The sequence below is a fragment of the Rhincodon typus genome, chromosome 32 (assembly GCF_021869965.1).
Source record: "Rhincodon typus isolate 14 chromosome 32, sRhiTyp1.1, whole genome shotgun sequence".
Lineage (NCBI taxonomy): Eukaryota > Metazoa > Chordata > Chondrichthyes > Orectolobiformes > Rhincodontidae > Rhincodon > Rhincodon typus.
This window is the reverse complement of record NC_063363.1, coordinates 9,514,492-9,532,276: the sequence shown is the minus strand read 5'-3', so window position 1 is coordinate 9,532,276 and position 17,785 is coordinate 9,514,492. Positions and strand designations below refer to the sequence as shown.

General features: G+C 38.4%; 1 protein-coding gene across 1 annotated transcript in view; it reads right to left on the bottom strand.

Moving 5' to 3' along the window:
- LOC109927133 (NF-kappa-B inhibitor delta-like) overlaps nt 1-16,496 on the bottom strand; it is a 126,383-nt gene extending 109,887 nt beyond the window's left edge. The window contains exon 1 of the mRNA XM_020527050.2: nt 16,377-16,496. Coding sequence (XP_020382639.2) covers nt 16,377-16,449 — 73 coding nt within the window. The 5' untranslated portion in view covers nt 16,450-16,496. The remainder of the gene's footprint in view (nt 1-16,376) is intronic.
- Between the last annotated feature and the right edge of the window lie 1,289 nt (nt 16,497-17,785).

Here is a 17,785-nt window from a genome sequence, read left to right as displayed (position 1 = left end):
ATTTCTGAAGAAGGGTCTAGGCCTGAAACGTCAGCTTTCCTACTCCTCTGATGCTGCTTGGCCTGCTGTGTTCATCCAGCCCTACGCCATGTTATCTCTGGGCTGAGAGTTAGGATTCTATCCCTTAGAGATATGCAGCCTTAGAAATCTCAATCAGGTCATCCCTAAGATGATAATGAGAATAAATTGGGCCCTTGTTGATAGTTTGACCAAATGGATAACTGATGAAGGACCGGAGTTCACAATTTAAGGCTAGTCCTCAGCTAGATGTCAGGAATAAGTTCCTTTCTGAGACAGTAGTGGATCTCTGGAAGAGGCTGACTGTTTATAACAGGATGAGAGTGGCGGAGGGTGATTGGCTGAATTCCTTTAGGTAAAGCTGGTCCAGTTTCTGTCTGCACCTCCTATCATCTCATGAACAAAGAAGCTTAGAATGATCAGGACCAGAGTAATCAACTGAAGAAATTTTGTTCCCAATGGGAGTTATGCCAGGGGTTTCAGGTGTACATGGATTGTCAGAGGGGAACTTTACACATTATCCCCATGGTTGCTCTATGCTTTTACTTAGTTTTGTCCATGTCCCAGGAGATTGCATGACTTTGGGCGAGGTGGGGAAAGTATTTTTTACAACTATTTGGGACAGGCTGTGAAACAGAGGATCTTTACTTCTGTATAATTGAATTAACAAAAGGACCATCACAACCAACAGAAAGCAAAGAAGTCTGTGCCCCAGACAAAGGGGAAACAAATGTTTTGTCAAGATTGCAATCTGAAATGGAAGATATATCAAGAAGACCAATGTTTCTTCTCTGTGGCATGGTGACGCAGCTTGCAAATAAGTTTTGAACACTGGTGAAGCACATCAATTTTCTAGGTTCCATTTAGACCATACGTGAAAGCAAATTAGGTCAAGATAACTTGACAAAAAGATAAACTGGAAAATAGAACATACACATCCTGATCCTGATGACATTTTTTCCCCACGATAGGCAGCATGCTCTGAAATTCCCCCGTAAACCATTTCAACTCTCACCAGTTCTTCTCTGGAGCTGCTGCTTAAAACCATTTTGTTTGCCCAAGCATTTTGTCAGCTTTTTTAATATCACCTTTGACTCAGTTTGTTTGACTGTGGCCCTTTGAAGCAGCTTAGGGGGTCTCGCTACATTAAAGGTGCTGTGCAGATGGAAGTTCATAGAATCATGGAATCTCTATAGTGTTGAAGCAGGCCATTCGGCCCATTGAGTCCACACCAACTCTCTGAAGAGCATCATGGTCAGACCCACTCCTCTAACCCTACTTTCCCATGGTCAAAGCACCTAAACTGCACATCTTTGGACTGTGGGAGGAAACTGAAGCACCTGGAAGAAACCCACACAGACACGGGGAGAGTGTGCAAACTACGCACAGGCAGTCACCACCTGAGACTGGAATCTCAGCCAGGTCCCTGGGACTTGGAGGCAGCAGATTTAACCACTGAGCCACCGCGCTGCCCAAGTTGTTGGTAGATGGTAGGATTCTTGCATAGGTTCATAGCAGGAAGAGAAAGGTCACTGCTATCATGTACAGCTTAGAATATAGTTTGGTTACTTCAAGAACTATATGATGTTAAAATCAATTAGAAGGGCTTTAAAAGGTACAATGATTCAGTTCTGCAACTAATTCAACAGGCTTGGATAAATTTGAGTGCAATGCAGTCAAGATCATTCACAAACTCATTCACTCATGCCAAAATACACCAAGAGTGTTCACATTAGGTAATATTAGTATTCCAACCACTGCCACTTGTTTGAAGAATTTACTTTAACAATATCATAACTATGAAGCGCATAAACCTTCAAACAGTAATTGTTCATGTTTGAAATATGAAGAAAGAAATTTAAATAATAACACCATTTGCTTCTATAAAGCTTCCTTTCACAAACAAAGAAGTACTGTATCTAACCTTTTGTGACCCAGTATCGTTTCCTGAATAAAAGTGGTTTAGGATTCTATCAGATTTTTATATAATGTGGGCTATGGTTGGTGAAAAGCAATAAGAATTGACTTATAAAGGTACAATATTGTTCTTCCTCAAAGTATGCTCTTTTGGTTTTGATCCTGTGATACTTTTATATTGACTTATTTTATAACTATTTATGAATCTAATCAAAGGCAAGCCCGACTTTTGAGCCCTGGCCCAAATTCAGCCTCACAGTCCTCACCCTTATTGGCCACTGTCTCAGGTTGAACCACACTATTTGACTCTGATTGGAACTTCCAATTTCCTTTCAATCCAATCATCACAGTCAATGACTTACACTTCTGTAGTATTAGAGCATAGAACATAGAATAGTACAGCACAGTTCAGGCCCTTCGGCTCAAGACGTTGTGCCGAAATTTTACCCTAAACCTAAGGTCTATCTAACCTCCACCCCTACCTTATACTATCATCCATATGCCTATCTAATAGCCACTTAAATGCCCCTAACGAGGTCAACTCCACTACCCTCTCCGGCAATGCATTCCATGCCCCGACCACTCTCTGAGTAAAGAACCTACTTCTGACGTCTCCCCTATACCTACCTCCACTCACTTTAAAACAATGTCCCCTCGTAATAGCTACTTCCACCCTGGGAAAAAGTCTTAAGCTGTACACTCTACCTATACCTCTGATCATTTTGTACACCTCTATCAAGTCACCTCTCATCCTTCATCGTTCTAAAGAGAAAAGCCCTAGCTCTTTCCTTGTAAGACCTTCCTTCCATTCCAGGCAACATCTTGGTAAATCTCCTCTGCATCTTTTCCAACACTTCCACATCTTTCCTGTAATGAGGCGACCAGAACTGGACACAATACTCCAGATGTGGCCGAACCAGGGTTTTGTATAGCTGGAGCATAACTTCATGGCTCTTGAACTCAATCCCTCTATTAATGAAAGCTAACACACCATACACCTTCTTAACAACTCTATCCACCTGGGTGGCAGCTTTCAGGGAACTGTGGACATGAACCCCAAGATCCCTCTGCTCCTCCACACTGCCAAGAATCTTTCCGTTAACCCTGTATTCTGCTTTCAAATTTGTCCTTCCAAAATGAATCACCTCACACTTTTCAGGGTTAAACTCCATCTGCCACTTCTCAGCCCAGCTCTGCATCCTATCAACGTCCCTTGTAACCTAAAACAGCCCTCCGCACTATCCATAACTCGACCCACCTTCGTATCGTCCGCGAACTTACTAATCCACCCTTCCACTCCTACATCCAAATCATTTACAAAAATCACAAATAGAAGAGGACCCAGAACAGATCCTCGTGGTACACCACCAGGACTGAGCTCATCTCTGCTGAGCTTCAGCCCATCTACTGCTCAAATCCATACTTTTTACTTTTAATCTCCAGAAGCAGGTATTCTAACTTTCTCATGATCTCTCCATCACCACCTATAAGGTTTTTTTTTGATTTCAAAAATATAGTTTCTTCATGAAGAAACTATCTGTAAATACATACAAAATGGTTCTCATTCTGTTCTGTACAACTTTTCCAATGAGGATAAAGAAACACACAGGATACATTGGAATTTCACATCCCACAGAGCAACCCTGTACTTGCAAAAGACAAGGGTATTTTTAACCTATGCAGGAAGAAAATGTTTACATTTTGAGGCAACAAAGGGGTCTGACAACTCAACTGATCCCAGTTATACTCCGGCAGAAAGACCTCAGACTGTGGTCTTTCCCCATTGCACTTGGTGACAGCAGCCCAAAGCCTCCCTCAACACAGAGTCCTAGATCTTAGAATGTGCCAGTCTGCAACATTCAGTCCAGGTTAACTCCTTACACTGGAAGGCCAACATCCACCCACAAGATATTTTAGTAGATCAATTTCATTCAAACCTCTGCTGCCTGCATTCTAACGTGTACTGAGACCCATTCATCTCTCACCTTTACGTTTGCTGAGCTATATTGGAATCAAGTCCATTAAAACTTTAATCGAAATTTTGTGATATTCCTATTCAAATCCATCATCGACCCTCCTGTTCTTTATCTCTGTAACTAGCTTTGGCCCTAACACTCTCAAAATTTCTCTATTCCTCTAATTTTGACTATTTGTTACCAGTCACTTCCACGCTACTGTTGGTGGTCACGCCTTCAGTAATAACCTTCAGCTCCGGAAATTTCTTTTTAAACCCCACCCACCTTACACTGCTCCTTTAAAACACAATTTCATGTTTTGATCACCTCTCCTAACATCGCCTTCTTTGAACCAGTATCAAGTTTTGTTTGATCGCATTTTTCAAAAGCACCTTGGGAAATTTTACTTATCTGAAAAGCACTCTGAATTGCTATTGGTGCAATCTGCTATTTACACACTAATATAGCCTGCTCAGTTAATCAGGGGGGCACGAACACAGAATATTCTTAACACATTCACACTTATTTTCAAGCCCTTTCATGTGTTTGCTAAATTTCTGTAAAATTAATTTTTGACCGAGCATGTTCATTGTTTATTTTAAGCCAAACCAGCAAAAGAACTTTGTTAGCGACAATTATAGGAAATGACTGCGGATGATTCTAAGAAATATAAAACCACCAACCATATATGGTACAGGATCCCCTTGCGAAGCAGGAAATAGGAGGGGTCAATACTTGAACTGGCGTTGTGGTGCATCCGAAGATCAATATCAAAGGTGCCGACTCACGGAAGAAAAGGTGTGTGCACAATTTAGCAATCGGAATGATCCATTCCACCACGCTCGGTCACGATCGGAATTATCCACTTTCACGAAACAATCAATACTCTTGTGATTCATGGGTTCAATGGAAAATAATGGTCAATCATCTCCAGTGGCAATTGTCACATATCGACTAAAGGACAAGCAGGTAGCAAAAGTAATGAAAGTAACTGTTTCCAACCTCAACTGATAGTATTGTGTGTACGATTGTTGTGAGTCATTTGCTCTGATCACGTTTGCTCTTTCTAGGTGCTTTGTGTTTTTATGTGTGTAGGCATGGAGCCGTGACAGTGAGCATTCCAATACATTCATTTATACCAAATGATATTACAACCTCTTTCTAATGCTTTTAGCCCACTGAGTGACATTTCTGTATTTCGTTGTGGTTAATTTATAGGTAAAAGGTGTGGCACGCATTTCCCTGCTCTATATCTTAGATGAGTTTTTTTTTTCCTTTTCTTATATTAAGTTAATATAACAACTGAGAATTGTAAGAGACAGTTTCTTTCGTTATTATTGACAGGATCAAGGTTTTTCTGGCAAGATCTGAATTTATTGTCTACCTCTAAATTATTTGAGAAGGTGATGAGCTGTCATCTTGCCCCACTGTGATTTGCCAATTAAATGGCTCGCTACATCATTTCAGAAGGACGTTCAGAAACAATCACATTGCTGTGGTTCTGGAATCACATATAGACCCAGAATGGTTAAGTATGGATGATTTCCTTCTACTATGAACATTTGTGAACTAAATGGATTTTTACAATGATTTGATAGTTTCGCCATGACATTTTTTATATGTATTTAACTGGAAATAAATTTCCCAAAAACAGTAATAGGTTTTAAACTAATGTTTTCACATTATTAATCCAGGTCCAATAATATAGCCACTGTGCTGTCAGTCAATGGGCTGTGTACCTTGTGTAAGCAACTATTCAATCAGTAATAATGGTATCGCAGAACAAATTGAAGAGAGCACTGAGTTAACAATGGAAACCCAGTTATGCTCATTTATGTGATGGGGCTAAATAAATGTAGTTTGTGCTGAATACATAGGGTTCTCATTGCTGAACATGTCTTTCAGTAATCCCAACGTTACTTCATTGTGCAGCTATTCTCTTGCAGGTCTTTCTATTGTACACAACTAAACATCACTTGCTTGTAACACAGGTGGTTGCAGTGTACACTAGCAATTAAAAATCTGTATATCTCCTTCTTAAATTTACTCAATATCCTAGCATCCACTGTATACTGGGATAGTGAATTTTACACATTCACGACTCGTAGAGGGAAATAATTTATCCTCATCTGTTTTAAATCTCCTACCCCTTATCCTAAAACTATGACCTCTTGTTCTAGGATATCACTTATGCTTGATTTGATTCAGAGTTTCCATACCATCCATATTATCTAATCAATTTAAATAAGAGTAGATTGTTCAACTTATTCCAAGTCTTATATATAATTCACTCTCCATCCCTCTACAGCATAGTTTCATACAAACACACAAAAAAGAGGCACAAGATAAGGTGGAGGCGTGGAGGTTGTTTCCGCTAGCAGGTGAAACTAGGACTAGAGGGCATTTCCTCAAAATAAAGGGAAGCAGATGTAGGACTGAGGTCAGGAGGAACTTCTTCACTCAAAGGGTTGTGAATCTGTGGAATTCCCTGCCCAGCGAAGCGGTTGAAGCTACCTCGCTGAATGTTTTAAGGCAAGGCTAGATAAATTTTTGAACAGTAAAGGAATTAAGGGTTATGGTGAGTGGGCGGGTAAGTGGAGCTGAGTCTCAAAAAGATCAGCTATGATCTTATTAAATGGCGGGGCAGGATCGAGGGGCCAGATGGCCTACTCCTGCTCCTAGTTCTTATGTTCTTATTAAGTAGGCTATTTGTGCTGTTGTGCCTGCTCCAGCATATATTAAGATCATGCCTGACCTGTTTGTGTTTCAAATCATCTATGATAGCCTTTGATTCCTGTCCCTAACAAAAATCTATCTGCTTCTGCCTTAAAATATTCACTGACCTTTCCTCCATCACCTTCTGAGACAGAAGACTTCCAGAGTCATAGAACTCCCACAGGAAAGAAAACTGCTCCTCATTTTGTTCCTAAAAAAGCAATTGCTAATTTTAAAACAGTGTCCACCAGTTCTGGACTGAATCACAAGAGGAAATATCCTTTCTGCAACCACCTTGTCAATACCTTTCAGGATCTTTATACACTTCAATCAAATAACTCTTCGCTCTATCAAATCTCATGGATGTGTTAATCAGTCAACTTTCTTTGTCTGGAGTAGTCCTCAGTTCTTGTGGCAACTTTATTTCTCTGTCGAATGTCTTGTGTTCATATTCTGTCAAGTAGGCCAATTTGAATTGGAATATCCGAAAACACAAAGTACAGACTGGTCAGTAACCCCAAGGCAGGATAAAGGTCTTTTTGGCTCACTATCCCAGGATGACAACCCAGCCATGCTCCCCTTCCCTACTTGTGCCTGTTAATAACACATAAGCTGAGTGCTTAAGCAATTGTTCTTTCTGGCAAGAAACCATGCCGAATGTCCAACCACAGAAAACAGCTCTTAATAATTTATAAGGTTGTTTTGTTATGTTTTGGAGGAACATTCAGTTATACAAACTGAGTCATTTTATTCTCTATCATGATGCATTTGTGAGGAGTATAACATTGTCGATATAGAAATGTGCTTTCACTTCCAGGGATTGCAGTTCATTGGAAAATGGAAGAATTATGAGATGTATGGAACTGGTTATGCAGGGGAGCAGAGATTGCTCCAGCTGATGTTCTCTGAAATAACATGTTGTTGAAGAGCTTGCCATCATCTATGTCATCAATGCCACTTTTCTCAACATGCTGAAGGTTCTCCTCAAAGTGTTGCCCCTCCCCGGTAACACAGTTACAGTGCACAACAAACCCACTAACCTGTGCGGTAGTCTTTATGGGATGTATGGTGTATCTTTGTGGCACCACCAGTCCCATGCAAGTCAGCAGAACCTTGGCTTAAGGACCAAATGGTCTGATTGAAGAGATCTGTGGTTGAGGAATGGACCTGATGCCAGCAAAATTTGGCCAGTGAGTGTGGGATCCCGAGGGCAGTATAATGAACCAGTCCCTGATTCCAAACTGACAGATTCTGACTCGCTTCACAGGGTTAAAGAATTGGAGTTTGGACTTCTTTGGGAAAAAGAAAATGATAGCAGTAATTAGTACTGGGCTGCAATGATCGCATAACCATTGCATGTGGCTAGAGTGGAAAATTTGCAATTCATGCAGGCATTGAGGTTGTGACAAGGAGACTATTTAGTGTCATGAATTCAGTCAATTATGCCTTGGATTTTCAGAAGATCTATGGTCTGGTGAACCCTAGAGCCCTATTCTACTACTTTCTATCATCTAGAAGAAGCAGACATGACCTGCTAAACGCAAGCTTTTAATGACGTTGCTGACGTTTTCTGCGGCAGCCTGCAAGGAACCAAAAGCTAAAAAGCTGTAACCTTCATTGCAAGGGGAAATGCTATGTTGGCTTTTGGATGCATGTGCTGTAGGAGATGACACAGTTCTGTAATAAGCCCCCTGAGAGTTGTAATCTTGTTATGCATTGTCCTCTGAGAAATGCAGGTATATTGTCTGGGTTTAAAAATGCTAGAAGGATAAAGATACCCATGAGATCTTTTTTCTGTTTGTTTTCCTTGCAGCAGCAGATGTTAATGCTCCTTGCTCCTCAACCACCTCCTCCTCCTCTCCCACTACAGCATAATTTTGAAAAGGAACCTCATGAAGAAAAGTGCACATTGTCAGTTAATAACTGAGAATGTTGTGCAAATCTAAGTAGCTAAAAGTTGATTGAAAAAAATGTCTTCAGAACTTTTGCAACTTTTGATTATTGTGCATGTTGCCATACTATCAATAAAAGTGGCAATGGAAATGTTCTGAGGCAAAGTCGTAATACTGCAGATGTTAGAAAACTGGAATAAGAACAGAAAGTGGTGGAGAAACTCAACATGTCCGGCAGCATCTGTGGAGAAAGAAACATAGTTAATATTTCAACTCCAACAGAACACTTCTTCAGAGCTTGGTTCTGAAAAAGAACCAAAATTGTCTTCCGACTAGCATTCTGCCTTGCAGTAATTGTAAGTTTGAACTCATCCAATATTCTCTTGTGGATTACTTTGGAAGTTTTATAAGTAAAATGTGTTGTATTAATGCAAATTATTATTGTTGACTATGTTCTAAAAACCTGGTAGGACCCTCAATTATCTATTTTAATTAGATTCCTGCCAGTTTTTGAAAACCATACCATGTAGAACACTGGCAGAAAATCTACAAAGACCTCTTGACAAACTTTATTGAGAAGGTGGGAAGGCAAAAGATGAACATTACACTCCCCTGTGTTTAAAGTTGGTTGAATTACAACCAAAACAAACCTCACCTCAACATTAGCTGGTTGATGAACAGAATCCCTATACATGTTTATTGTTGTTGGGAGGAATATGACAAAATAGTTGATCTGGGTTGTGAAATCACACTAAAGTGCACAACAAAGCTGTAGAGTGGATTCACATCCGATTAGGTTTTGAATCTGATTTCAAGCAGAAACCTCTATGTCTGGAGTGTGTCTTAGGTCCCAAATTCAGGACTGATTCTCAAACTTAGCAGATTGAATCTTCTTGCTCTGTGGTGTACCATTCTGTCATGTTCTAGTGCTGGGAGAAATCCCGATGGTAGATTCAAGTAGCATTTACACTGACTCTACACTATCATGTCAATGAAGTTGTTTTTGCATCCTTAGAGATTGCATTGCAGCAAATCATCCCTCCTCGTTCACAAGAGCAAGACTAGAATGTGTGAAAGCACAAATATGTGCCAAAATCTCTTGTAAACAAATTAGTAACGCCTTATGTAACAGATGAAAAAATTCAATCCAATTAGGCTTTTGATAAGGAAGTTTCTGCATGGGAAACTCCTAGTGAATTAAGAGTGCATGGGATTCAAGGAAATTTGCCAAATTAGATCCAGAATTAGCTAAGTGGCAAGAAGCAGAGGGTGATGGTCCAGGGGTACATTTGTGACTGGAAGCTAGAGTTGATTGGTGTCCTAAAGGATCAGCGTTGGGGCCTTTTTAGTTTGTGGTATATATAAATGATTTATAGACTTGATTGTAGGGAAATTGATCAGTAAGTTTGCGACAGCTTTCAGAAATTGTTGGGATGGTAAATAGGGAGGAGGATAGCCTTAGATATCAGGAAGATATAGATTCCAGGTCAGAAAGGCTGATCAGTGGTAAGTGGGATTTAATTTGGATAAGTGTGAGGTAATGGACTTGGGTAGGACAAACAAGGCAAGGAGTACATGATAAATAGTAGGACCCTGGAAAGCACCAAGGATTATAGGGACCTTGGTATACATGTATACCGGTTCCTTAAAGCAGAGGGACAGGTAGATAAAGTGGTTAAGAAGGGCATATGGGATACTTGTCTTTGTTAGCTGAGGCATAGAATTTAAGAGCAGGGAGGTAATGGTGGAACTGTATAAAATGTTAGTTAGGCCACAACTAGAGCGTTGCATACAGTTCTGGAATCCACATTATAGGAGGGATGTGATTGCATTAGAGAGGGTGCAGAGGAGATATAGCAGGATGTTGCCTGGACTGGAGAGTTTTACTTATGGAGAGAGATTGGACAGACTGAAGTTGTTTTCCTTGGAGTAGAGGAGACTGACGGATGCATGAATAAGATGTATAAAATTATGACGGGTGTAGACATTGTAGATGGGAAGAAACTTTTCCACTTGGTCGAGGGATCAATGACCAGGAGACATGGATTTAAATCAGGAGGTTTAGAGGGTTGCGAGGAAAAGGTTTTTCAACCAGGAGGGTACTGGGAATTTGGAACTCACTGCCTGTGACTATGGTAGAGGTAGAAACCCTCATTACGTTTAAAAAATATTTAGATGTGCATTTGCAATGCCAAAACATACAAGGAAAATGAGATTCGAACAGTTAGATTGTTGTTTTTGACTGGGGCAGATGTGATAGGCCCAAAGGCCTTATTTTCTGTACTGTAGAGATCTATGATTCTAAATACCAGGTGAAGAGAAAGGTAAATAAATGTTAACTTCTGAATCTGCAACAAACATTCTCCCACTGCGACTAAGCAAATACATAACAGCAATTTTTGATGAGTTTTTTAGAAAATGAAACCTGACCAAAACTAAAATTCAAAAATACTATCAGATATGAAACTTCATTTGTTTTCATCAGTGTATTGAGCTTTTAAAGCCACTTCCCTCAAAAGTACCCCGCCCCCACTTCAATATAATAGAATGAGCGCTTGATCTGGTCAAAAAGAGGAAGGGCTGAGAGATGAGTAAACAGAATGAAGCATCAGCAATGCAGGTGTCTTAAATTGATCTCCCAGGGGACAAGATTATGTGCAGAATCAGGCATGTTTAACGGTAATCTTGACCACTGGAATGTGCAAAGAAACCAAACTCAAATTGCTCACTGTTACATTATATCAGTTTAGTCAGTCAGAGTTATATAGGCAAAATAATAAAAACTATGTTACTGGTTATTCTAAATAAACTACATTTACTTCTCATTGTGATGTTGGATGGAATTGTGTTTTCTCTGCATGCTCCCTCTTGACTTTATTCCTGACGTGGGACTTTCTTTAAGAACTATAGATAGTGTTGATGGACACCAGAAAGATTTTTTTTGAATGCAAACACAATATAAAAAAAACCTGGGATTCTCCAAAAAAAGGTATTTTTTCTTGCTTTTTGGTTCCATGATTAAAAAGAAACCTCTCAAAAAAAACCTGCCAGTGCATTACTAATCTTGATATATTGCAATTCCTATAAACCCAGTTTCCATTTATGACTGGGTCCCGCATGGCCAGGAGTCTTTCTGTCACCTCAGAAACTAGGGTCCTCTGCAAATTTTCAGTTTTCACTTCTGGTCATTGTTGTTTTGAAGTATCAAACCTAAGTCAATATGGACTCCATTTCGCTTTCACTATCATGTCTGAATGGAAATCCAGCTAACAGATAAGTTCTTGTGCAGTTCTATAGATCTGTCAAAGGGAATTGAATGGAAAATATCCTAAAAAGGAAAATGATGTAGAGTTGTAAAGAAAAAGCAGGTGAGAGATTATAATTTGATAGCTCTTTCTGAAAATTGGCACAAGCACTTTGGACTGAATGGACTCTTTTTGCGCTTTACGATTCTATCCCACATCTCAAAAGGAGTTAATTTAAAGCAGTGAAAGAGAGCATTCACTGAGCATGAGGAACTTCAGTCCCATTTTTCGGCCATATACCACCCAATAAACAGTGCTACAATAGAAGAAGACACAAAGTGCAATCATCCAATTACTGTCTGGTTGACTAAGTTGTGCTGGTGCATTAAAACGAATCAAGAGTCAATATTTACAACAGCCAAGCACTGATCAGAATAAGGCTCTGATTCTATCAGATATCTTGGCAACATTATTTTCTTAGGTTTGGAAATTTAGATGTTGTACGTTAGCTATTTCACAAGCCCACGACCTTTCAGAAACTATTGTAAAACACCTTCTTACATATGAGTCCCAACAACATCTCTGAGCCAAAGAGCAGGTGGAGCAGCACATCTGCTGAGGGCTTGTCAGCAAAGAGGAGGAAGTACACATGTAGTTCCCAGTTGGTATTCTGCTGTAGCATGAAGGTCCATGGTATTTCCTTGAACGTTCTAATAACATGACCTTCCCTGACAGTGTATAGCAATGTGTCTCACTATCACATGAAACATTAATAACCAAGTCTTTATTTAGATTTATATTCTGACATACATGGATGCATTACTCCCATTGGAGATGGTCACATAATTACTTTATTATAGATGAAGTCAGATTTATAATGTCACATTCATAGAAAAATTAACATCAAATCCATATAAGTGTTGATGCTATTGCATTGCAACTTGATGCCTCCCACTGGCAGAATAAGAAAACGAAGAAGCCATAAAAATGACCCAATCAACTTAACTACCATTAAATAAGTGTGTAAATAATTTCAGTTTTGTGATCCAGTCTTTAGAAGTTAATGGTTATAAACTATTGGAGCAGTTCTTTCATGGTTTATAATGTCACCTGAAATGAGATTACTACCTTGTGACTTGATGCCGTCCATCATTATTTGAAAAATATTTGGTGCTTTTTTTTCAGTATTTGCATTAAATATTCTCTTAAGTCATTGGCCCTTCCCCTCAGGTGATTGGCGAAGGTTTTCCCAATCTGCTGCTCTAACTTTGGCACAAACCCTGTTCTTGCAATCAACAGATTGTGTCAGAAAAGCCTGAAGAGCCCTGAGAATGGACTCTTTGCTCTTGTTGTACATATGTAAGACAAGAAAACAAGTGTTTCCTTTAGAGGTCTACTTTGAACATTTATGGACCGTTTTGGGATCAAGGCTAGTCTCCCTCACAAAGAAAGATCTTGAGTTAAATATGTTGCAAATGTAGTAAGGATGAAATTGCAGGCTACAAACTTGAATTCTGATTCTGAACTAAAACTTTTTAAACTTAAAATTCAAAGTGAGCAGTGAAATTGTTTAACCATGCAAGTATATTCATCAGCAATACGAGACGTTATTTTGAATTAAGTTACAGCCATTACATCACATGTTGGAGAAAATCCCAATGTATGATTAATTGGCCAACAGTAAGAATATCCTGGCTGCATAGGAACTGGCCTATGTTGATACTGGTTCTGATAAAGACGGAGCATCTTGTTCCTAATAGTATTTGTATCATGTCATGTGCTAATACGATGTGGCTTTCAGCTCACAGTTTCTCAAAAGGTGAGTTTCTGACCGGGGCTGAAGCATCTGGAGAAACTGATATTCTTCTCAAGAAAGAGGAAGGAGATGTTGAAGAGAAAATCAATCTCTCTCTCCTTCCAGAGTTCCTCCCTCCTCCACGGAACTAATTCAGGATGTGAGGGAAGGAGTAAAAAAGAAAAGTTAGGGGGAATTAAAGCAAGTCTGATTTGGATAAACATTTGCCTGACAATGGAGTCAAGGATTATAGGGTGCATGCAGGAACATGAAATTAAGGCCATGACCTGATCAGTCCTGATCTAATGGAGTGGTGGAGCAGATCAAGGTGCCAAGTAGCTTCAATTTCTTGTTCTTAATAAAATTTGTGATCTGTTTTTATAGAAAACTTGTTTTGCCATTGGTAAAATCTAATTGATCACATTAAAAAAAAATCCTTATGCACATAGCCCTGTGGTTTTATCAGATTCTGAAAAGCATTATGAATGTTGGATCATTCCTTTGAAATTGAACAAGTATTTTGCAGCAGTCACGTGGTTGGGGGCCTGCAGATAAGAACGGTACCTAAACACTGAACTTCAAATTTTCAATTTCCCCTGCACTGTGAGAAAAAAGTCAAATGCATCTAATATTTGTAAGCTATTCATATTAAATTGTATTAGAAATTAATGTGCCCCGGGTCCCGCAGTGAAAATCTGTCTCAATAGTTACCTGTTTTGCTATCTGAACTTTTTATTTTCCAATGCGCACATTCTATCTTTGGAAAATAATGTTAGGCAGATTGGAAATAGAGAAGAATGGAAAGCCACAGTATTACAACTGCCAATACAATTTGATCACCATGTTAAAGACTGGAGTTGACACTAAGCACATCTTGGTAACCAAGGGGAAAAAAATATTAACACTACACAATGGAACCCTATGAGCTAGTAAATATAGGCTTTGTCCATTTGCTCAATAATACTTTATTGAAAAGTGGTAGATATTTCGCTGGACAATTTTTGTGTAAAATGGTACTTCTAATATCTATGGCTTATAGGTATCTGTAGAAGTCAATAAAAGATATGAGACCTCTCCAGATGGTTGATTCTTAATTTATTTGGCTACCAAACTGTTTCAAGTACTAGACAATTTGGTTATCTATTCAAAAGACTGAGAGAAATCAACACCCATTAAGAAGATTATTCATGGAATAATATGGTATCAGCATTAAAAGCTGTTAATCAGCAAACTAAAACTTCAATTGAAGGAATATGTATACAGTCCGGAATCGCACTGTTTCTTTCACGAACTTCGACTTGAAGTAAAAAACAGTCTACTAGAGAAAATCAGTTTCTATACTTTTGCATACACATTGGAAATCATTGAGAGACTTGATGAACACCTTAGCAAAATAAGACACCCACTCAAAGCAAAGGTTTCCTCAAATTCAAGCCCACTTTTTCTTGATATTTTTAACTAAGAATATCCTTTTCCTCAGCTATCTACTCTAAATTGGATAATGAAATTCTTCACACTGTTTTGCCGACTTTATCACAGATGGCTCCCAACTCAGCATAAATTCTAAACTTACCAAAACCTGACTAAGCAAATGTGTAATGTGGTAACTTTAACCCTGCCTGTGTCAAGCATTAAACTTCTTGGACGGGCACTTTGTAAATGTGTTGTTAATGAATGGGCTTCCTAAAACAGCTGAGGTAGAATACTTTATCCATAGTATGATTAATTATATACAGAATATGACAAAAAGTACTATTTGCAGTACTAAGAAAAATAACCATCAGGATATGGTGGTGGATATTCCACCATTCAAAACAATTAACTATTCAAAGCCTGGAAAATAGCACAGTGTGATATTAATCTCTAGAAACTTACCACACCCATAAAAATTACTTTGTATGCAATTTTACCAGAGCTGTTAGCTCTATTAAAATGGAAAAATTATTGTTTCTGTTATCTCACACAAATGCAACTAGTGTCCATAAGCTAATATCTCATAACATCATTTCCAGGCTTGCTGATGAGGCTGTAACCTGGTGGGTTAGAAACTTCATAGAATATGAATTTAAACAATATTTACTATAGTACAACTAACAAATAATGGAAACGCACAGTATGTCACCAGAAACTAAAGGAAAGGTAAATTGCTGTTTTGTGTGGAAGTTTGTGTCAGTTCTGGAGTCCTAAAAAGGGACATTCCTTCCTGACTTTTCCTGACCTTGAGATCTTTGAACCTTTGAACTTTGATCTTAAGATCTTTAGGCTGCTCAGTAAACTACTAGCTGATTCAGTACATGAATCTCTAATCTTCTTATTTCCTCTAATCTTCCTAATTTCTAACAGATATTCTTTTATATTCTATAGATATTATATACCCTGGTCAATTCTGTATATTCATGCCCCTATAAAAAGGATCCATTAGTAATCTCCATCAAATACTTCAATAAAAAGTCGCTATCTGTCCTTTAAAATTCATTTTATACCATTAAACACTTGTCTTAAAGAGACTGTTGAATTTAATATTGGACAATAAATGTAAAAAGCTTTTATATCAAATTCTAATCTCAAAGAGTGAAATTGAAGTTACTGATGTAACTTTAAATAAAAAGATACAACATAATAAAGTATTTGCATAAACAAAACAATTTAATTATTTAATATATACACACATTGTATAAAATTAAATAGGTACATATTTTCTTATTTCAGTTGATATATATCACATTACCAGCTCTTAACAAGTGGACCTGTGTAAAATATGTCATGTATGAAATATATACATTAATAAAACCTGATTGTAAATTGCTCTGAAATTTGAAGAAAGTAAAATTCTACTTACATTTTTGCCAGTGCATTTTCTGTGACATGTTGTAATCTCTTTCACGCCTTTCTGATGCAGACAGAGTTGACATTGCTGAGTTCTTACAAAGTGCTTCAGTGGAACATGTGTGTACACAAACTAGTGAAATGCAACATTGCAGAGAAGTAAGACTTAAAGTCTCACTCTACGTCTGATGTCATCATTTACCCTCCCAATCTCTCCTCTTGTGGCCGCGTTTTTAAAAAATTTTCCTCAGCGCTGTGTAACCACAAAAAGAAGCCACTGAGTGGCACTTGTCATTCACAGTGGGTTCTGGAAGATATTATGGGAAAGATGAATCTTTATGCGATGGGTTTAATGACTACGCCATGCTTGAAACTGAAGGTTGTTTCTCAAAAGTCTTTTTTTTTCGCAAATTCGGCAGGCGAATGTAAGCCTACTGGCAGCATGTTAAGTACGTACTAAAAGGAAACACCTGCCAAGTCTTTCTGAATTAGTACATCCTGTTCTAAAGATATTTTCCTGCCCTTAACTTGGAAAATGCTGCACAATACAAAAAATGTGGATCTCATTATTGTTCGGGAAATACTCATATTTTGTCATTCTACATACTTGAAACCAAAACGTGTTGAAAAATCCATTGATAAAACCTTAAATCACATTGCTGCTGTTCAATCTGCAATAGATTCTTGGTCCCCTGTTCCAACAACATGTTCCTTGAGGTACTGATCTCTTCAGTCTAATGATATATACACATATTCCCAAGCAACATATATAATCAATTTTGTTTTGAAGGGGTCAATTGACAGCATATGGAATGTAAAGCATGTCTTCAATCTTTAGTTATTTTGACTTTGGGAAATAGAATAAGTGGGTGATATTGGCTTGATCAGCCAACTAATCATTTCCACCAATCTCAGAAAGCATATAAACATGGAAGGTGTTTATCAGGTGTTTTATACAATTCCTCAAACTCGATGTTAACCTCAAATTATGTTGGAAGGACGGAGTTTGAACTGATGCTTAACGCAGACACGTGGTTCTCTGTCACATCAGCAAATCAGTAGATATTTCAGATCTTGGAGACTAAATGCTGTCAATGTTTTTCTCAGCCATGCTAATCAACACCAGACTCTGGGAATTTCCTTTGGGACTTTTCTTGATCAGCTGTTGACATCATGTAGGGTCTGGCAGGGATATTGGAGACCATATGGAACTAAGAAACAGGTGATAGTTATATGTTTGTTAAGGGGCCATTAGTTGAGCCAGAATACTTGGGTTCAACTCCCATCTGCACTAAAGGAGTGTCTGAAGAAGCTGTTTAAAAATATCAGTGAGTGAATATGTGGGATCAACAAGTAGTCAGTGTTTTTGCAGTGTGAGTAAAAATAAACTCTGATTGGAAAATTATTGCCTGGACTCTGTCT